General features: G+C 49.3%; 1 protein-coding gene across 1 annotated transcript in view; it reads right to left on the reverse strand.

The window, feature by feature from the left end:
- Window positions 1-22231, reverse strand: part of KCNQ1 (potassium voltage-gated channel subfamily Q member 1) — a 250657-nt gene that overhangs the window by 105523 nt on the left and 122903 nt on the right. The window contains exon 11 of the mRNA XM_057317211.1: window positions 111-231. Within this exon, the coding sequence (XP_057173194.1) occupies window positions 111-231 (121 nt within the window). The remainder of the gene's footprint in view (window positions 1-110; window positions 232-22231) is intronic.

Raw genomic sequence — 22231 nt, forward strand, 5'->3', positions numbered from 1 at the left:
AGGGCAGGCGGCAAGTGGCGAGCCCTAGGGGAGCAGGCCTGAGCCCCACACCGGCCCCTCTGAGCCCCATGGCCCTGCAGCCCGGCCCGGGCGGGCCAGCGGGCACTCACTGTGACACGTGGGTGATGGGCGCCAGCAACGTCTCCCCCTCCAGGTCCAGGTCCTCCGCAAAGCTGTTGGTTCTCACAAAGTGGGCTGTGCTCACCTCCAGCAGCGTGGGGCTCTTCTTCACTGTGGGGATAGGCGTGGCACAGCACGTGAGGCCTCTGTCGAAGGCTCGAGGGGACCCAGGGGGCCCAGGGCTGCTCAGAGCCCGGCTCAGACACCCACCCCAACCGGCCACCCCAGCCGGGGGCACAGACTTGCACGCCCCGAGCCTTCCCCCAAACCGACAAGACATCTACTCGCAGAGCTGGGTGAGGAGGGGGGATGGTTCGTGAAGCCTCTGCCCCGAGGATCTGGGGGTGGCAGGTTAAAATGGCCCCCATGTGCCTGAGGCCTCAAAGGCCCGTGACACCTTTGCAGGGGGAGGACTGCCTGGGCTGAGCTCAGGTGTCCAGGCCTGTCCCCAGGTTCACAGCTGACACTCAGGTCAACAGAACAGCCGACAAGCACCGGTCGGCTGAGAGACCCTGACTCTCACCACCACTGACCCTCCTGCAGACAGAGGGCCTCGCACCGGCGAAGACCCAAGGTGGTCTCCTGCCCACGATGAGCCACAAGCCTGGGAGAGGGAAGCAGCCACAGAGCTCCTCCCCGCCTCCCCAGCTCAGGCCACGGCGCCACACCGGCCACCCAGACCCCAAGGGAGGCGTGGGAACCTCCTCGCCCCAACAGCCTGTGTCGCATTCAGGTCCCCGGGCCATCTTCGACAACCTGGGGCTGACGTCAGGGCTGATAAGGAGACCTACCCGGCCCGGATTTTCAATGTGGACTGATCTTTCTTTTCTCCATTTAAAGCTTTTATTTTAAAGACATAAGTACTCATTGTAAGAAGTGCAACAACTCAAAGATTCACGAAGGCCCGCCTCCTCCAAGGTCATCGTGTGAACGCCCTGTGGATTCCTAGCTCACCCCTCTCTGCTCGTCGTACCAGCGGACACCAGGTGAGACTTCTTTTTCTTATACACGTGTCACTGCTCTGTTCCTGTCCCCCTGCGACATGCTCATTTCTCTACAGGTGAAGGAGATGTGGATCTGTGTCTGGGTGGTTGGACAGTCGTCCGTGGTTTACATCTGCCACAGGTCACTCAGCCACGGACACGGAGGCTCTGCTAGCTTTACGCCACTCAAGGCAACGATGCGCCACCCGTTTGTAAGAAATCCTGGCGCTGGGGCCAGGTGAGAGGGTGCGTCCTCGGTAATTTTAAGTGCCTTCCCAAGACGTTGTAGCAACACAGACTCCCCCAGCAGTGTGTGAACGTGACAGCTTGCCCACGTCCGGGCCCAAACCAGCCGCTGGCGCTCTTCCCGGGGCCGCCAGGCACGGAGGAAGCTGTTTGGTGCGCTGAAGGCCTGCTGTGGCCTGGAGGCTGTTTGGACTTCCTCCTGCAGAACCGACTTGCCTGTTCACATCTTTTGCTCATTTTTGCTTGTCGACTTGTAGGAATTGTTTACCGATTAAAATATTAACCTTTTGTCATGTAAGGTACAGAAATCTTCCCCAGGCTATCTTTGGTCTTAGCCTTTGAGTATGGTTGTTTTCATCCCAGAAAATGTTTTACATGTCTAAAGTGATACACTTATCTTTTGCTTTATGTAAAAAGAAGATTTTCCCACTTCAAAGGGATACGCCGGTCCCTGCATTTACCTGTGATGTGAACGCATGAATGTTCTGTGTACATTTTACCACATTTACCATTTATGCCTCACATTCTGGGTGCTCACCAGCAATCTGAAAGTGTAAAAGGACCCTGTACAATCTTTTTAAAAATGTATTTTTATTTACTTTTTATTATATCATACATAATCTTAAGAAACTAACGTAAAACATAAAATATAAAATTTCTCGAGGAAGACACAGAAGACTATCTCTGGACCTTGGATTTGGCAATGAGGTTTGAAGGACAACACCACAAGCTCAATCGGTGAGAGGAAGAAATTGATAAATTGGAGTTTATCAAAATCGCAGGTATATTTGCTCTGCAGAAGACATTGCTAAGGCAAGCAGAGGTAAGCTACAGACTTGAAGAAGGTATTTCCACGTCTCCTCTTTGGCCAAGAACTCATATCGAGAACACATAAAGAACTTTTGCGACTTGACAACAAGGAAAGCCACCAGACCAATTTAGGAAATGGATTACAGGCAAGCGTGGAGAAGGGTGCTCGGTTCAGTCAACGTCGGTAGTCGTTAGGGAAACGCAAGGTAAACCCACAGTCAGCAACCACAACACCTTTCCTGGAATGGCTAATTGTTTTTTAAGGTTTTATGTATTTATTTGAGAGAGAGAGAGTGCCGAGCAAGAGAGAGAACAAGGGGGGCCGAGGGAGAAGCAGACTCCCCGACCAGGCAGGGAGCCTGATGTGGGGCTCGATCCCAGGACCCTGGGATCATAACCTGAGCCGAAGGCAGACGCATCACCGACTGAGCCGCGCAGGCGCCCTCTAGAATGACGAAATTTTGTTAAAGCTTGAGACCTGAGCGTGCCACGCCCTCACGAGGACGCGGAGCGGCTGGAACTCACTGCCACGGGTGGGAACGCAGAATGGTGGGGCCGCGCTGGAAGAGAGTTCGGCGGCGTCCTCTCGGGTTAAACATGCACTTGCCGAGCGGCCCAGCGGTCCGTCTCCCAGATACTCACCCAGGAGAATCGAAAATTTACGCTCAAACCTGTGCATAAACGTGTACAGCCGCTTCCCTCACAGTCGCCCAGACCTGGAAACGGCCAGGACGTCCTTCAGCAGGGGAGCGGGTAGACGCACGGTGTTCGAGCCGTGCAATGAACACTGCCCGGCAACCAGAAGAAATGGGCTAGTAATTCGTGGGGCAACACGGGTGACTCTCCAATGCATACCGCTAAGCAGTGAAAGAGACCAGAGGTACAAGGCTATGTATTCTGTGATTCCATTTACATGACATTCTGGGAAAGGCAAAAGTACAAGGACATAAAACAGGTCAATGGCTGCTCGTGTTTACGGGAGGGGGAGTATCTGACTTCCAAAGGGTTGCACGAGGGAGTGTCTAGGGCTGTGCAACTTCTCTCTATGATGCTCTGCTGGTGGATACATGAATCCAGGCATTCGTCAAAACCCACAAAGCTGTCTCTCTCCAAGAACCGATTTTACTGTTTGCAAACTAAAAAAAAAAAAAAGAAAAAATCAACCAGCCTGTTCTAGGATCCTAGGAATGAAAGCAGACTGCGAAAAGTGAATTCTGCGTGACGAATGTGTGACATCGTACCGCATAGCACGGGGAGGATGGCAAGAAGGAGGTGGCCTCTTTGGACTGTCATAAACACAGGGCTCTAGTTGGTAATTGTGTTTCTCGTAGGGAAACTATGGGTTAAACAAATAAGTAAATAAATTATCAGTAACAGGAGCCAGGTTTCTCACTCTCTGAGAAGTACAGCAGTAAACGGAGTGTGTGTCATGGGGGGAGGGGGTGGTACAAATGACCCTGTGGCCAGAAATTTCAGTATGAACTTGTATCGCACGTCCCACAGACAGAGCCGTAATTACAGACACGTGCGTGTCCCTGGGTGACGGACGCATATATACTTCCTCACTCTGTCTGCAGGGGGGAAGCCGTGACAACCCGGCAGCCATGAGCACCCCAGGGCCACATCCTGGTTTCTTAACACCATCCACTTCCCGGTCGGAGGGACCAGGGCTCTCTGGCTGAAGACGGCAGGAAGGATGCACGAGGAGCCTGACGTTACCGTCTAGTGCTCCAAGGACGGGAATGCTCAGAATGGATGGGGGACATAGGTCCAGTGGGCACAGGAACTAACCCAAAGGACCCTCGATCAGGTGGCCAAGGCCAGAGCCATGTGAACCACACAATAAATCACAGGACTGAATTACAGCTCAAACACAAGTATCCCGAGCCCATCCTGATGCAAACTAGTAAGTGGGAAGGAGGGGCAGGCCTTCCTCCACGGATGAATGCTCAGAGCCGTCGGTGGAACTTGAAGGAGACTTCAGACTATCTCCCTCAGGTATCTCTTCACGGCTGCGGTGCTCTTCACACAGGTTCACCGACTCTTTCCCACCCGTCCCGCGGGAGGTGGCGCACCAGGCCCTCCCCTGAGGACAGCGCGCTCGGTGACTCGCCTCCGCGACTACACTCTGGAACGGGGAAGAACGTGTCTGACACGGTCTCAGCTCCGTGGCTCAAGCTGGCAGCGCCAGTGACAAATCACGCTGACGCGGTGCGGCAGGCAGAGCGCCTCTCTCCTGCGCCCCGCGAGCCCAGAGCCCCAGTCTCACCCGGAGACACCAGACAAACCCAACTGTGGGACACGGACACCCGGCCAGCCTTCCTCAACGTGCCAAGGTCACGAGAGCCGAGGAAGGACCGAGGAGGCGGTCTCACGGATCAGATAGAACCCCAAGACCTGCTGAATATAACCGTGTCGTAATCGACGGATCCTGGAGCAAAGGACCGCGGTCGTTAGACTGGGGAGGTCCAAACGGATGACCTGGACTGCGGCTTGAGAACGGTGTGGCTGTGATGGTAACTTCCTGGCTTCAGCTGTGACACCAGGGTGACAGAAGGCCGTGCGCGTTAGGGAAGCTGGTGAAAGGTACCCAGGGACTCTGCACGACTTTGCCTCTCCTGTATATCCAAAAAAGTATTTTGAAAGCAAAAGTAAAACCAAAGCAAACCACAGCAAACCACAGCAACCCCAAATCGGAAGAACAAACAAACAAATCCTGTATACAATAGTACAGAAACTCTTCAGTGTCTAATCAAGGGAATGCAAGAACCCTAAGGAGAGATGGTTAGGCCTTGATGAGCGCCATTGAAGAAGACATAACCTAACTCGGGGGAGAAACAGACTTCTGTTCCACAGACTGGAAGACTCCACGGTGAAAGGGTCGTCCTCCTGGAACCATAATAGAAACCCTAAGGTTTGTGTATTAGAACGGGACACCCGATTCTGGAATTGTTCTGGAAACGCAAGAAGTCAAGGTTTGGCAATGTTCTCGAGGAACAGCGAGCTAGGAGCACCTCCTCCCCCGGATACCCCCGCAGGGCTTACAAGCTGTGGCCGGTGAGACGGGGCGAGGCGGCCGGGCCAGCGGGACAGGGTGGCGCATCGGGAAATAGCCCGCGTGCGTGGGGACGCTCACCACGATCTGAGGAGGCTGGTGCAGGTGGGAGACGGCCCTCCGGGACAGTTGGCTGTCCATGTGGGGAAAACGCTAAATTGGAGCCCCCCCCCACCCCCCCGCCATATACCAGAAATTCATCCTCGGCTTTCCGGGCAATTGAAGACCTACGAAGAAAAGCAAATATCTAAGGCCTTTAGAACTGAGCCTACAAGGACTGTCTTCACGATCTCGGACTTCCGAGGGGTTTCCTAAGACTTAAACAATATCCGTACAGGAGAAGGCGGATGGATTCGGAGACCTCAGCCAACAGCACCTTCAGGAGTAAAAACACGACCGCGGGAGAAGCGTATCCACGACACAGAAGGAACTCATGTGAATCAACAAGGAAAACATAAACCACATAAATGAAGAACGGGCAGCAAACGAGCACATCAGCAAAGAAGGATCCGGACGTCCAAAGAACACGTGCTAAGGTGTTGTGCCTGACTCGCGATCAGGGAGAGGGAAACCAGCGCGGGAGCTCACGGCCCGTGGGGGCGAGGGCCGCCCTCCAGCAGGAAACCGCACAGACATGACTTAGTCACACCCGGGAGAAGGGCTCTGAGCGAAGGGCTCTGTGCCTGTGACATTCCCAGAGAGCACAGCAAAGTGACCGGTAAGCCTCGAGGAATGCGAGGACATGCAAAGGCTCCCAGGCCTGGGACCTGGCGAGAGCACTGACCGCCCCCATTTCAGAGACTCGGGGCTGAGATTCAAGTACCCTGGGTTATATTATACAGTTGTCAAGTGACAGAGCTGAAACTCCGTCCAGGATTCAAATGTTCTTTCAAGAAAAAAAAAAAAAAAGGAAAGGAAAAAGAACACAAATACATATTTTTATGTCTGCATCACTTGTATACAGAAGGAAAGAGGGGCAGAATGGTGGCTGGAAAGCGGGGCTGCTTTGTAAATGTCCGACATGACGAGTGCCATCTCCAGAGCCCGCGGGCCGGCAGGAGTGGGGGAGCCACCTGACCCCTGAGAAAGGCCCAGCCCTGGTGTTTTAGGAAATTGAGCTGTGCACATCAGTTGGCCGCCCAGAGCGGGTGGGGCTTGCACCTGCCAGAGAAGAATGTGTGCTGTTTGGTTTAATCCTGGGAACAGCACGAGGGGCCCGCAGCAAGGGGCAAAGAGGGGTTCCACAGGTGTGTTTTTCCAAACCCAAAGGAACGGCGCCACTCTGCCCCGTGTGTGTGTCGGAGACCGCGGGGTCTGCCTCCCCCCGTCACAGGCAGGCAGTGGCCGGGGGGCGCAGACCACCCCCCTGATTCCCGTGGCTGTCACAGCTGCGGCAGGAGGCACAGGGAGTCTGGGGGATGGGGCCTCGCGTCCTCACCAGATATAGCGGCACGCTGCCCCCTTCAGGCACGGGCTTAAGGGCAAATGCCGGGTCCCAGGAGAGCGGGCTGGTCGCCCCTACCTCCAAGAAGCCCGAGATGGGACAAGACAACCAACGGCCCTGGCCTCCCAGCTACGGAGCAGGCCGAGCCCACGAGCCCAGGAGTCCACGGGGCACCTGCCCGGCCAGCTCATGGAGACACCCGGCTCCCAGGAGGCCCGGCCCCGGGGGAAGAGCTCCCGGTGTCCTGGCGACAAGGAAGTCACACTTCCATTAAGACGGTCCCAGTGTTCCGATGCTTTCATTCCTTGGCTGCCTTTGCCTTGTCAAGGCCAGAATCTGGGCCTAAGTTTTCAGGGCAGAACAAAACAATTTTGTTTTCTAGGAAAATGGGAGGTGTGGGATGGCGAGCGCAGCCTCTGGCGTGGCGACCGGCACAGCTGGCGACACCGGCTGCCAAGCCTCGCCCTCCCTCCGGAGAACAGAACCGAACAGCTACAGCCTCCTTCCCAGCCGGCAGCCCTGCTCAAGAGGCTGATTTCAAGTTCCTTTAAAAAAATATGGGCACAGAAAAAAGACTGGAAGGAAATAGACCAAAATGCTGACTGTGGCTGGGTTTGGGTGAAGAGACGGTGGGTGACTTTCGCATCCTTCCTTCTCACGTCATGTTTTCTGATTGGGACGGCACGTCCACGCGTCCGGGAGGCGGCCGTTTGTGCAAGGCTCCCACCCTGCGCCCTCTGGTCGCCCACCCCGCCAGGAGCGACCCCCTCGGGGCCCTAAGCCTGGGCCCGCCACGCATGCGCCCCAGGCCTCCTTCCCAGCGGCGCCGGTCCTCGTGTCCCTTGGCTCCCCACACGGCCCCCTTGCTCACACGGCGAGACCAGGTCAACCCCAACACTGGGACACGCCCGGCTCCCCCGAGATGCAGGAGGGGACCTCCCCTTCCCCCTCTGCTGCTTCGAGGGTGACCCCATTTCGTCGTCACAGCGGCCCTGTGGGACAGCAGCTTCCATCCCTGCTTCTAAGTGAGCAGACTGAGCTCGGAAGGGTGCAACCTTGTGCCCTGGGTCCCCCACATGAGATGGGGCCTCCAGCAGCAAGTCAGACTGGCCGCAGGCTGCAGCCCACCCTCCCTCCCCCGGCCCTCCACCCTGGGGAGAGTCTCCCTGGGAACTTCCCCGCCGTCCCGTCCCCTCGTCCCCTCGTCCCCTCGTCACGGATTAAAAGCCTGTGTAATCCCCCAGGTGTAACTGGAGTTCTCCCTGGAGCTCTCCCTGCCGGGCGGGCGTGGGCTCCTGGGTGCCTGGCCCCGGACCTCGCCTCTCACCTCCACCCCGGCCCTCGGGGCTCAGGCACAGGCGCGGTCCCTGGGTCAGCCCATCCCACGGGGATAAACAGAAGCTGCCCCTGTCCTTCCCGAGTCAGAGCCCCTTCGCCGGCCCCCCCAAGAGTACCCCTCTTGGCGGATTTGCCAAAGCCCTGCAGATCCAGCACCGTGAACGGGAACCCCCTCCCCAGGGCATCCGGACAGCTGCAGCCAGCCCTGCGTGACATTGCTGCACCGCGGCCCCAGGCCCATGCCAGCTGCCTGTGCCCGGCTCACAGACCCCGAGCCAGCACGGCCACCACCTGTGTCTCCACTCAGAGGCGAGAAGTAAGGAGCATGGACAGAAAGTGTAAAAGCCATTCCCACAACAGCTGCCAGGGACAGGGGCGAGGAGTGGAGCGAGAATGTATATTCACAGCTGGTACCCAGTTCCGCTAGGAAAATACCTTGCTCGAGTGGACACCTGTTGTTTTCGCCTGCCCGGCAGCCAGGCCTGGCTTTGGCGAAGAGCTTCCGGAATCGTCCTCAGGGAGCGGCCCTTTCCCCATTCCCAGGCTGCAGGGTTCAGACACCCACAGGCTGTCCCCAAAAGGGGCCCATGGCCCGGGATGGCTCGTACCCTGGTTGGGGCCAGGGCCCCGGACCCTGGCAGGAACAGTGGGGGAAAGAGACGGCCTCTGTCTGCTGGGTTTGCTGAGCTGGTGTCCATTTGTTCCCCTGGGAAGGGGCTACAGCCGTCCCTGTCCCCGTCCTCATCCCTGTCCCCAGGGCCAGTGCATGGGGGGGGGGGCGGGGCAGGGGAGAGGGAGCGGGGGAGCAGAAGAGGGAGCAAGGCGGGTGGGGGGAGAGCACAGGAGGGGGAGGGTGAGAACAAGCAAGCGAGATCGTCCCAGCCCCGGGGTCCAGCTGTGTCTGAAACAGCTGGGTCCAGATGTACGAGCCACAAAGTGTCCCTTTTGTACTTCAGCTCGCTTGACTTCGGGGTTCCATCATTTGTTACCAGGACAGTCCTCAGGAATGTGTGTGACAAACAGGGGTGAGGCATGAGCCTGAAGGGAGGGATGTGGGGAGTCAAGGTCCCAGGGGAGCGCGGGAGGCACAGGGCAGAGGGGACGAAGGGGCTCCCCGAATGCTGGTGGCTGGCCTTCTCCCGCTGGGATGCCAGCCCGCCATCTCCACCCCTTCCGTGAGGCCCTGTCCGCGCCCCACGTGAGGGGAAGACTGGCGCCGACCGTGGAACACGCCGGGCCTCCTGTCCGGTCAGGGATGTGCGGATAGAGTTGACATGAGGGGAGCAGCCACCTAAGAGCCAAGGGCAGAGGCAACCTTGGGAGTCCTGGCCAGATCTGGGGACCCCAGGCTTTCCACGCCCCCCGAGTAGAGGGCACGGAGGCCCCTCGCCTCCCCTCACAGCAGAGCTTGCCGGCCCCCGGACACACGAGCTGTGCACCCCAGGGTGGGGTCTGAATGGCGGGGGCGCTGGGGCGGCCGCGGCGCCAGGACAGGGTCAGCCTCGAGCGCGTGCAGGAAGCGAAAAGGGAGCAACACAGCCACCCACATGAGTCTGCGACCCTCTGGGGTCCCCGTGCTCAGGAAGTCCCTGTCCAAGCTTCCCAAGACACGGTTTCAGCGGCTGGTTCCCGGCAGCAAGAGCGGCCCCGGGAAACGTTAATATACAATGGAATCTGGGCTCAGTGCTGTCTTCTCCAAGAGTTGAGCTCACAGGACATTCCCAAGAAACCTCTGGAGAGGTGGGGAGGAAAGTTTCTGGAGGTCTTTGGATGAAGAAAACAAAAAAGTGGCCTTGATTTTCAAGGCAAAATTACAGAGGAAGAAAAAAATGTTTTTAATCTAATTAAGAGCGATCTTTTCACCTTCATCACAACATCGCGGAAACGTGCCAGAGCCTCACTTCACACAATAATCAGAGCAATTAGTGAGGGAGAAGCCTTGGAAACCGGTGCAGATGTTCTCAGAATGTTTAATGGGGAAATGAGTTGCAGGCCTCGTTCTCAGCATCCGGCTCCAGGCCCTGGCTACCAAATCCAGACATCTGCTGGGGCCCCACCCCCAGGCCCCGAGGGCGCGGGCTTGAGAAACGCAGGTCCCTTCCCAGGCCGCCTCCCAGCCAGGCCAGATCTGGGGCTGAGAGGCTCCCCACAGCTCCCCAAGCTGGAGCCTGGACACATTCGAGCCACCCCAGAGCTGGGGGGAGGCTTAACGTCAAAATTATGTGAACAACTGATGTCAAAAATAATCAGCTCAGCATAGCTCCCCCACCCCGTCCCTGCTGGCTGCAGGAGGGCTGGGAGGCAGGGAGAGGGCAGGGGGCCCTGAGGGGAACTCGGCTACGACCGCCCCCCTCCCCGTGTCCCCCAAGTTCTCACGGACACCACTGTGTTGTGAAAGGACAGGGTGGCATCTGCCCACCATGGGCACAGGGGCCCCATTCCGATGCTGCTGGCCTCTTTGTGGGCCCAGGAGTCAAACTGGTTGAACACGAGGAATTTCCAGTCATCAGAGAGCAAATGGAGAAACAGGATGATGCTTTCCTTAGGAACTGGTTGGTTCCAGAGGGCGGGGGGCACAGGGCTGGTGTTCTCGTAGCCCCTTGCGGGCCAGGCGGCTCGGCAGAGCTTCCCGGAGGGAGCACGGCGCTAAAGGACCCAGGCCGTCCCTACTCTCCGGGACCTGCCAGCTGCTTTTGTGAGCACCATCTCTGACCCCGGGGCCGTGCAGCCACACAGGCTCGGCCAGAAGTGAGAGCGGGGTGGACCCCCTGCGGGGCAGCCCCCCCCCCCCCCCCCGGCAGACAGATCAATACCCTGGCTCCCTCACCAGCTGGCAGGGCGGCTCTGAGGAATGCTCTATGCGGCTTCCCAGCTGCCCACCGCGGAGGTCGTCTCAATAAGTACCCAGCACAGGGTTCCTGAACTGGGCTCTGTGTTCAGTGGAACTGGCCCGAGACACTGTGGCAGGAAGCTACTGGAGCATTTTAAGTAGGAGAGCAGCAAGGTCCACTTTATATTTAAAGAATTCCCTTGAGTTGCTATGAAGAATGGAGAGGAGGAGGCAGGGATGAAACTGAATGACCAGTGAAGATGGAAGGCCAACCACCCAGGCAAAGGGATGGCAGCAGCGTGGCCCGGGAAGGGGGCTGGAGGGCAGGCCAGGGGTGGGCGAGGTCCGGAGAGTTGAGAGAATCTGCCGATGGATTAGACGGGCAGATGAAGGAAAAGGTGTGCCTCCGGAAGACCTCCAGCCAGGCCCGGAGACCGGCGGCACGCTGCTACCTTCTCCCCCCACCCCCCGCCGTTTCAAGCCTCCCCCAAAGTCTAAAACCAAGAAATGCAGGTAAAACCATAGATGGAGGGTGCCTTGGGCAGCATGAGGAGACAGAACGCCATGGCCTTCCGATTGCCTGTGAGTGTAGAAATGAGCCAGATTCGAATAACGCCCTAAGCACCTCCCACCACTGCCATTGTATGGCTACAGAGTCAGGAGATGGACGTTTAAGAAGCTTTGTCAAAAGACAGAAGGAAAGTGAGTGACCTGGGCAAAAAAGGAGGAGTATGTACCTCCAGGACCCTTCTCCTCACAGAGGCATTGAACAATCATGCCCAAACCTGTCGGAACTAGGAACAGTCGGGAAAGAGGCAACGTGAAAGTGGCAGGGGCGCGGTGGCATTTGTACTTGCCCACAGAACACCCCAACCCCAGCTCGGTGGCGGTGTGAGGATGGCAGTCCACATTCCCAGCGTGGGGCCCTGATCCTTGGTTCCAGGAGGAGCGGAGAAGTGAAAGCTGATGGGCATTCCTTGAAAAAGCCGTAAGGGAGTCCAACAAATTCCAGCCACCTCTGGAGAGTTGTCGTTGAGGTACACAGTGGAGCACAGAAAGCCTGGGAAGAAAAGCTGGAGAAATCCTTCTGACTGGAAATCAGGCTACTCAGAAGTAACCGCGTACACTGAGGAACCAAGAAGGCTGAGCTCGTGCCCAGGGTGAGATGTGTGCATTGAAAATGCCCAAGAGCGCTTGGAGCCTTCCCCTCCGCTGAGCGCTCTGCCCACCTCGAAAAGGAAGTGAAGGCTAAGGCAGAATTGTAAACAGCCTGGACAAATGTCCCAGCACCCCAGCAGAAAGCCAACCTGCAAAGACTGGATGAATTCTTTTATTTTTTTCCCCTCTCCCCCCTTCTCCCTCTCTTTTCCTGACCCCTGGCACTCAAGGAACCTTTCGTCAAAATACAAGCTGAGCACGAGCTCAGGGACCAGGACTTCAGAGACCAAACATGACAAAGTTTGCAGATTTCACAAAAACAGGTTAGAAGTCACTGAACAGCTGTAGCCCACAGCAAGACAAAAACAGCCTTAAGGAAGGAAAGAACCTGATAGCTGGGGTTACTACATATAATGTTTAGAATACCCAGTTTTTAACAAAAAGTTATGAAACGTGTAAAGAAATAGAGACTATGACCCGTTCACAGAAGAAATGAGCAGGTAATGTTCCTGAGGAGGTATAGACATTGAACTTACCAGAGACTTTTAGTCCACTTTCTTAGATATGCTCAAAAGAATGGAAGGAAGTTGTAGGCAGAGCAGTGAAGGAAACCAGGAGAACAATACATAAAGAAACAGAGAATATAAATGAAGATACATTAAACAGGAATTCTGGAAATGCAAACCATAATATCTGAAAGGAAAAACCCAGTCGAGGGTTTCATTAGCATGTTTGAACAGGTAGAAGAATCCGTGAACATGAAGATAGGTCAATCAATTGAAATTATCAGGTCTAAGGAAAGAAAGGAAAAATAATCTGATGGAATAAGGAGCAGACCCTAAGGACCTGTGGGATGCCATCAAGTGTACCTATCCATAATCGGAATCCCAGAAGGAGAGGAGAGAAAGGAGCAGGAAGAATATTTGAGAAAATATTAGCTGGCAACCTCCAAATTTCTTGAAGGCATGTAATCGATACTTCCAGGAAGCTCAGTGAACTGAAAGGAACACATTACAATCAAACTGTTAAAAGACAAAGACAGAACCGTGAAAAGAGTGAGAGAAATGACTGATCACATATGGGAACACACAGTGAAGAGTAACGTCAGATTTCTCATCAGAAAGCATGGAGGCTGGAAGGGAGTGGGATGACATTTTAAAGTGTCAAGAGAAAAATGAGTCAAGAATTTTATATCTAGTAAAATTATCTTTCAACAATAAAGGGACACTACTGTGCACCTGAAACTAATATAACACTGTATGTTAACTATACTGGAATTAAAACAAAATAAAATAAAAAACAATGAAGGGAAAATGAAGATATTCCCAGATAAACAAAAGCTGAGGGAGTTCATCACTACAGACCCCTCCTACAAACAATGCTGAAGAGAGTTCTTCAGGCCCAAGAGAAAGGACACCAGAAAGTAACTCAAAGTCATACAAAGAAATAAAGAATTCCCTAAAAGGTAACTGCATAGGAAAACATAAAAACCGGTATCATTGTACTTTTAGTTTGTAACTGTGCTTTATTTCCTATATGACTTAAAAAACAAATATATGAAACAACAATTATGCATCTGTGTAACTGGGAATACAACGTGTAAAGATAAAATCTGTGACAACAACACGAGGGGGAACCATACAGAAGCTGTGTTTTGTATGCTATCCAAGCTGTTGATATCAGTTGAAACTAGAGTTTTATAAGTTTAGGATGTTAAATGTAATCCTTGTGGTAACTAACAAGAAAATATAAAAAAATATATACATAACAGGACTGAGAAAAGAATAATTGCACCCTACTAAAAAATCAGTTAAACACAAGAGAAGGCAGTAAAAGAGGAATGAGAAACAAACAAATGCACAAAACATACAACAAAAATAGCAAAACGGCAGTCCTTCCTGGTCATTAATTACACTAAATGTAAATGGATTACGTTCTTCAATCAGAAGAGATTGGCAGAATGGATAAAAAGAAATTATACAACCTACACTGCCTACAAGATACTCATTTTAGATCTGAAGACACAAAGAGATTGAAAGTGAAACAATGGGAAATGATAGTCTATGCAAATGGTATCCAACAGGGAGCTGGGGTGGGTGTACTAATACCCGGGAAAATAGACTTTAAGTCAAAAATTGTTACAGGAGACAAAGAGGAAAGAGTCGGCTCATCAAGAAGACATAGCAATTACAAATATATATACTTCTAACAACAGACTTCCAAAATATATGAAGCAAACATTGACAGAATCGAGGGGAGACACTGACAGTTCTATAATAATAGTTGCAGGCTTCAATACCTCACACTCAGTAAGGGATAGAACAATCAGACGGAAGGTCAACAAGGAGAGAGAAAACTTGAACAACACTATAAACCAACTAGACTTAACGAACATCTAGGGGACACTCCACCCAACAACAGCAGAATACACATCCTTCTCAAGTTCACCTGGAACAGTCTCCAAGAGAGGTCACATGTTAGGCCACAAAACCATCTCAGTAAACTTTAAAAATTAAAATCATATGAAGTATCTTCTCTAACCAAAATGGAAGGAGGATAGACATCAATAATAGAAGGAGAACTAGCAAACCTGTGGAAATTAGAGAACTCAAACACTCTTTAAAAACTAGTGGGTCAAAGAAGACATCATAAGGGAAATTAGGAAATACTTTGAGATGAATGAAAATGAAAACACAACATACCCCGGCATGGATGCAATGAAAGCAGTGCTCAGAAAAAATTATACCTGCAAATTCCCACGTTAAGAAAGAAAAAAGTTCTCCACTAACCTAACTTTACAGCTTAAGGAACTAGAAAAAGGAAAGTAAAGTAAACCCAAAGTTAGCAGAAAGAAGGAAATAATAACTACGAGACTGGTGAGAGATGCAAGGAAAGAGGAAAACAACAGAATCCACACAAAGTGGGCTATTTTTGAAACATTCAACAGAATTGGCAGACTTCAAGCTGGAATGACTATGAAAAGAATTAGAGACAATGTGTAAAAGTAAAATAGTAAAGAAAGTGGGAATCTTACACTCGACCCTACAGAAATAAAAAGAACTATAAGAGAATACTATAAACAGTCATACTTCGACAACTTAGAAAACTTAGATGAAATGGACAAATTCTTAGAAACACACAAAGTGCAAAAACTGACTCAAGAAGAAACAAATTCTGAACAGATATATAACAGGTTAAAAGTTTGAATCCGTTATCAACAAACTCCTACAGAAGAGAAGTCCAGGAACTGATGGCTTCACTGGTGAATTATACCAAACTTTGAAAGATGAATTAACACCAATTCTCAAACTAACAAAAAAGAAGGCAGGGGGACACTTTGCTATACGTTCCTATAAAATGAGTGTCACCCTGATGTCAAAGCCAGACAAGTACAGCACGAGAAAGCTAGATATCAATGTCCTTAGAGATGCAAAACCCCTCCGCAAAATACCAGTAAACCAAATCCAGCAGCACAGTGCAGAGATCACACGCCGCGGCCAAGTGGGATTTATCTCGGGAATGGAAAGCTGATTCGACACGGAAAGATCAATCCGTGTAAAACATCCCATTGACAGAAAGAGGAGAAAACCACTTGAGCACCTCAAGGGCAGAAATCAATATCCGGTGACCATTCAGGATAAAAATTCCTAGAAAAAGAGGAATAGAAGGGAACTTTCTCAACATGATAAGGAAACTTATGGAAAACTCACAGCTACCATCATACTCAATGGTGAAAAGACTGAAAACTTGCCCCCTCAAAGCAGAAACTGGACAAGAATGCCCATTTTTACCACTGCTTTGCAATGATGTGCTGGAAGGTTTAGCCATAGTAACTAGGCAAAATAATAACGATAATAAAAAGCATCTATTTTGGAAAGGAAGAAGAAAAATTATTTTTATTCACAGATGACATAATCCCATCTATAGAAAATCCCAAAGAAGCCTCAAATGAGAAAAAGAAAAAGGAAAAAGGAAAACGACTACTAGAGCTCCTAAGTGAGTTCAGGGACGTTGCAGGGCACATGGTCAACACAGAAAATCATGTGTTTCGATCCCCCAGCAATGAACAATCTGAGAAGGAAAAGGATTTTTAAGTCCCTTTACAATAGCATCCATGTTCATGGATTGGAAGACAGTATCGTCAAGATGACAGTATTCTCCAGTGATCTAGATTCAGTGCCATCCCTATCAAAATTCTAATGGCCTTTTCAAAAAAGCAAAGATGGAAAAATTGATCCTACGATGTTTATGGAATTGCAAGGGGCCCTGAACTGCTAAGACAGTGTTGAAAAAGAAAGTTGGGAGACTCACATTTTCTTCTTTCAAAACTTACACAGAGCTACGGTAATCAAAACAATGTGGTAGTGGCACGAGGACAGACATACAGACCAATGAATCCCTCACATACATGGTCAACTGATTTTCAACAGGGCGTCAAGACTATTCAATGGGAAAGAACAGTCTCTTCGACAAATGGCGCTGGGACAAGTTGGCAAAAGAATGAGGTCAGACCCCCCTCCTCACACCATAAACAAGAACTAAGTCAGAGCTTATGTACAAACATAAGAGCTAAACTGCAAGTTTCTTAGAAGACGACATGGGGTAAATCACACGATCTTGGATCTGGCAATACATTGTTAGATATGACGTAAACAGCAGGCACATCTCTGTGAGCGTGCTACATGCCCCGGACTGCTTCACTGTAAAATAATTAATTCACCGTACACGGACATTACCTCATTAAAAAATAGATGAGGCAGAGAAGACTTTAAAGGAGCAGAGACACAAAGAAAAGAATAAAAAGACAGTGGCTGTGGTTAATGGAAGCCCAACATTCATATCACTGAAGTCTCTGCAGAAGAAATAAAAATAATAGAAATAATATTTAAAGCCTTATCTAAGGAAATTTCTATAAATACAATAAAATCTAACTCTTGTGGGACACCTGGGTGGCTCAGTCGGTGAAGCGTCTGCCTTCGGCTCAGGTCATGATCCCAGGGTCCTGGGATCGAGTCCTGCATCGGGCTCCCTGATCAGCAGGGTGTCTGCTTCTCCCTCTCCCTCTGCCTCTGTCCCTACTCATGGGCTTTCTCTCCCTCACTCACTCTGTCTCTCAAATAAATAAATAAAATCATAAAAAAAAAATCTAACCCTTGCATTTCTGGTACCGTGTGGGTACCAGGGAATTTATCTAGAATAATCCATTCTGAGACATTTCCAAGTAAAACTGTAAGACTTTACAAATAAAGAAGATGGCCTCCGAACAAAAAGATGAAATAGCTTCTGGAGGCAGGAGAAGCATGCTGGCAACAGACTCATCACAAACAGGACAGAAAGCAGGACAACGGTGGAAAAATATTTTCAACAAATTTACGGAAGTGCATACCAAGGATTTTCTACTCAGCCGAGCCGGCCTTCCTCTAGCGAAGGGATGGAAAAGCAGACTTCGTGTGTACCAATATCGCATGCATGCGTGTTGCTCCGGATCTTACCAGAGGGTGAGCTATGCGCCGCCGTTGGGGACAATGCTCTGGCAAGGGAAGTGACGGTGAACGATCTGTGTATTTAATTACACATGAAGACCCAGAGAGAGTCACGGCCGAATAACACTATGTTCTGACAAAATAGAATACAAATCTGAGGGAAGGAAGAGAGGCTGAGAAAACAGCAGCTTGGAGATACAGTATACAGAAGGTGTGACTTACATGCATGATGGAGGCATCCACGGTTAGCGTTGAAACCAGCGCATCAAACACGGTGAGCTTGAGTAGGAGAAAGGGGTATCCAGCCAGAACAAAACGAGTGATGTGAAGGAAACCACCAGGAAAAAGAAGAAGTGAACGTTCTTAAATACTGAAATAATGAATGAAAAAGCAGAGCAGACACACAGAACAGAGAGCAACAGAATCAGTAAGACATAATTCAGGCGGTAACTGTAATATGGGACAATACAGACATACTGGTTGTATTGATAAATGGCAGTGAAAACTTGCTTCTTGGAAGAAAAAGACATCCAAATGGGCCTAGAAAGCAGAATCCAACCCTATGCAATTAAAAAAGAGAGAGAGAGACGTCTAAAATTCAGGGATTGAAATGGTTGAAAAATACAGGCGTGAATCAAGATTTACCAGGGAAGTGTAAACAGCAAGAAAGCATGGGCTATGCTTCTGATATCAGAAAAAAGAGTAATTAATGCTAAAACAGCATTAAATGAGACAAATAAGGATCTTCTGTGATGCTAAAAACTGTGTTTCATAATGAAGCTACAACAATTATGGAAAACGAGCAAATACCACAGCCACCACCCATATAAAACAGAAACGACCAGATATGCGGGGGAAAATAGAAACACATTAGTGATGGGAGAGTCCAACATTCCACGTTCCTATGACAGCCAAAGTGGACTGAAAGAAAAGGACATTAAAAATCTGAAGGACATAATCATTAAGGTAGGTCTTTTGTGGGTGTATATAGAGAGAACCCTACACCATGACAATGGAAAATATCCTTTTTTGAGCACACATTTATAGGTCTAAATACATAGATCAATAAAAATAAAAATACACAGACTACCAATTGAAAAAGCTAAAAAAAAAAAAAGAAAAAAGGACTATAAATAAAAAAAAAGCATGAGGAAGGAAATAACAAAGATAAAAGAAACTAATGAGGCAGAAAACAGTAAAATACTGGACCAAATTAACATAATAAAAATCCTGGTTACATGAAAGAAATAAAATAGACAAACTACCATTTAATTAGGGAGAAAACAGCACAAACAAAAAGGAACAACAAGAGAAGGTGCCGTGAAGGAAAATTTTAAAATAATGATAGACTGCTTGGTACACTTCTATGCAAAGAATTCGCAAAACCCAGATGAAATGGATAACTTCCTTGCAAAATACAGTTTATCTAAAATTGATCTCAGCAGAAATAGAAAGCTTACGCACACTGATTTCCAAAAAAAAAATCAGTAGAAAAAGTTACCAAGGAATTACCCTGAGAGAAAGTGTCATATCCAGTCGGTTTCACAGGGGGAATTCTACCAAAACCTCTCAGAAACTGGAGAGTCTTAATACTATACATACGTACATACATATATGTATGTGTATATATTTTGCTTCAGAGTGTGGAAAATGAAGGAAACCTTCCAAATACTTTTTAAAGTGTAACACTGATATATGAACGATAAACATAGAGCAGGAAAATAAAAGTCCCATAATATTTGTGAATGCCGATGCAAAAATTCTAAATATTTCCCCATATTAATAGGTTTAAGAAGAAACATATGATTACATCTAAGAATTTATCAACCGTTCCTATTAAAAGCTCTCACGAAGGTACAGGGAACGGACACCTCCTTGACAAAAGTGCTCAAATACGAGATAAAACAGAGTGAATTCCTCTACGAGCCACACATAGTAAAAGGGCCTCCTGACTCTGACTAAAAATCCAGACGTCATAAGAAGATCAGTGAATTTGACTCCAGGTATAAAAAAATAAACCTTTCGCACAGGAAAAAAAAAGTACCCTAAGCAAAACTAAACGGCAAACGAGAAAACGGAAGGAACCCATTGCAGCAAAAATCACCAACAGGAGGCTTGTGGCCACGACATACAGAAAACGTGAAAACTGAAGGAGTAAAGGACCAAGATGGTTATAAAAAAATAGGCAAAAGGTATCAACAGCTCGGGAAATTATATATAAAAATGTCCCTTAAACTTGTGAAACAATTCCAGTTTCACTCGTAAAAAGATCAATGCAAGCTGAAGCCAAAGCTAAATCGAGATATCAGTTTTTACCTATCAGATCGACAAAAATTCAAAATACTGATAACCTACTCCCACTCCGCGGCTGTGTGGGACAGTCTCACATCTGCTGGTGTGAGTGCAAGATGGCACTACTCCTGTGGAGGGGAATTTGGCAATATTTAACAAATCTAAATGCGTATTTGTATTCCAACCTAGTAACGCACTCCTAGGAATTTACCTTAAGGGTATCCCTCCAACAAAATGTAAAAATATGCATAAGATTATTCAGTGCAGAATTTTATTTGCAATTATAAAATGTCAGAAAATAACCCAAGCTCTGGCCGCAGAATGGTGAGCGTAGCTGCCGTCGGGAAACCACGTACACAGACAAGCTTCAGGGGCTGGCCGACAAGACTACAGCACGCAGGTGAGGAGGAAAGCCATGTAACTGTAACGAAGGACAAACCTCTCCATGAGCAGATGTTGAGTGATTTCTAGGAGATGGTTTTAGGTGGGAAAAGCAAAGTACAAAAGGACATATATAGAATACCACCTTTTTTGGAATAAAGAAGGGGAAATGAGAAAATAAACCCATATGTTTGATAAAGAACATACATCATCCCACATGCAAAATCAACCAGGAAGTACTGAGGCTGCTGACTTAGGAGGACTGGAAAGAACCAGGCTGGAAGGGATATGGGAAGATGAGAAGGAAGGAACTTTCTCTCAGTAGACCTTCTTGTATGGTTTTGACTTTGGAAGTATAGTCACGTCCTGCATATCCAAAAAACAACATGGAATCAGCAACATGCAGGACCCCTCTAGAAAGGGGGAATGAGGACCCTGGCGAAACTTGTCCCTAGCAGGCAGTGATAAAACTGGACAAGACTTTCAGAAACAACCACTTAAGAACTCTAGAAATTAACTGAAGGAGAACTGAAAGGTGTTTATTCGAGAAAAAGCTACAAAAACTCAGAACGGCAGAGTCCGTGGCACTGTCACTTGGGGCTGCTCCCATCCCCCACCCACGCTCCGTGGCACAGGAGCCTTGAGGTCCCACAGTCCCGGTGCCAACAAAGAGGGCCAACATGACTTGGAGCCTCATGGGAGACCCCATGTACTGTGTCAAACGACAGCAATCTCGGGGGCAAATCAGCAAAGCGCTGGGGAAGGCTAATACCACAGCTTCCAGAGGCTGCAGTACTGGTTGAGACAAGCAACAGACCAGCAAGAATTTTTACAGGAATCCTGAGATCTGGCAGACTGCACGCACACTCGAGAGAGACAAGCAAGGACACCTGTTATCTGCTTCTCCTTGGCGGGCTGTGAGACCCCATGTGGGCAGAAAATTACAGCCACAAGACACTTGTAAACCGCCTGAACTTTGAATGAGTGTCTCAACTCACATGCAGATCACCTCAGCAAAGGGAGGACGCCTCATTGGCTCAAGTTGTGCAAACAAAACTTTGGACCAATCCTGGCCTGACCACCAGGCTATGCTGATCCGGGGGTCACACAAAGAAAGCTGGGCTTAAAAACAAAAGCATGTTAAAAAAAAAACCAAAAACAACCTGAACAGAGACATCAGTGACCCCACGCTGTGGGGGACAGAAACTGCAGAATCAAGGCGGCATGATCACCGCTGATTTGGGGGCAGAATCAGAATCCAGAGTTCCTACATTATGTAAAAATGAAACTTTTTTTTTTTAACAAAAAATTATGAGACGTGCAAAGAAACAGGGACTGTAACCCTTCAACAGGAATAAAGAACAGTCAATAGAAATGATCTCTGAGGGGCCCAAACATTGGTCTTTGTAGGCCAAGACTCCAAAGCGGCTACTATAAACATGTTCAAACAATGCAAAGAAACCATATTTGAGGAACGAAAGGAAAGGATGGTGGTGGTGACTCATTAAATGGAGAACATCAGTAAATAAATATGATTTATAAAATACATCAGATAGGCATCACGGGGTTGTCCAGTACAGTGATGTAGAGGGAAAACCAGAGGGGCTACACAGCAGATGTGAGCTGGCAGAAGAAAGAAAGGATCAATGAACCTGAAGATAGACTGGTGAAGGGGACTCATTCGGAAGAACATAAAACAGGTGAACAAAACTGAGTGCAGCCGTGGAGGCCCGTTGGGTGCCATTAGGAGGAGGACCATACGTGTGAGTAGAGTCCCTAGAAGGAAAGGAGGGAGGGCTAGACAAAAACATTTAAAGACCCATCTAGGAGTAACCTGAAGCAGATTGTTTCCAGTTGAAATGCTGACTGTAATCCCCAGACTGTACAACTAAGAAAACAACTTGAAAACGGGAAAAATAAACTAGTAAGGGACTTAGAATGGCACACTAAAACACGTCTATTCAACACGATGGAAGGCAGTAGAGGAAGAGGAGAGGAATAAAAGAGACACAAGACCTACAGAAAATGAGTAGCAAGTGGCAGATGTAAGTCCTACTATATCAGTAATTATATTAACTGTAAATGAATTAA

This window comes from Ursus arctos, unplaced genomic scaffold, assembly GCF_023065955.2.
Source record: "Ursus arctos isolate Adak ecotype North America unplaced genomic scaffold, UrsArc2.0 scaffold_23, whole genome shotgun sequence".
Classification (NCBI taxonomy): domain Eukaryota; kingdom Metazoa; phylum Chordata; class Mammalia; order Carnivora; family Ursidae; genus Ursus; species Ursus arctos.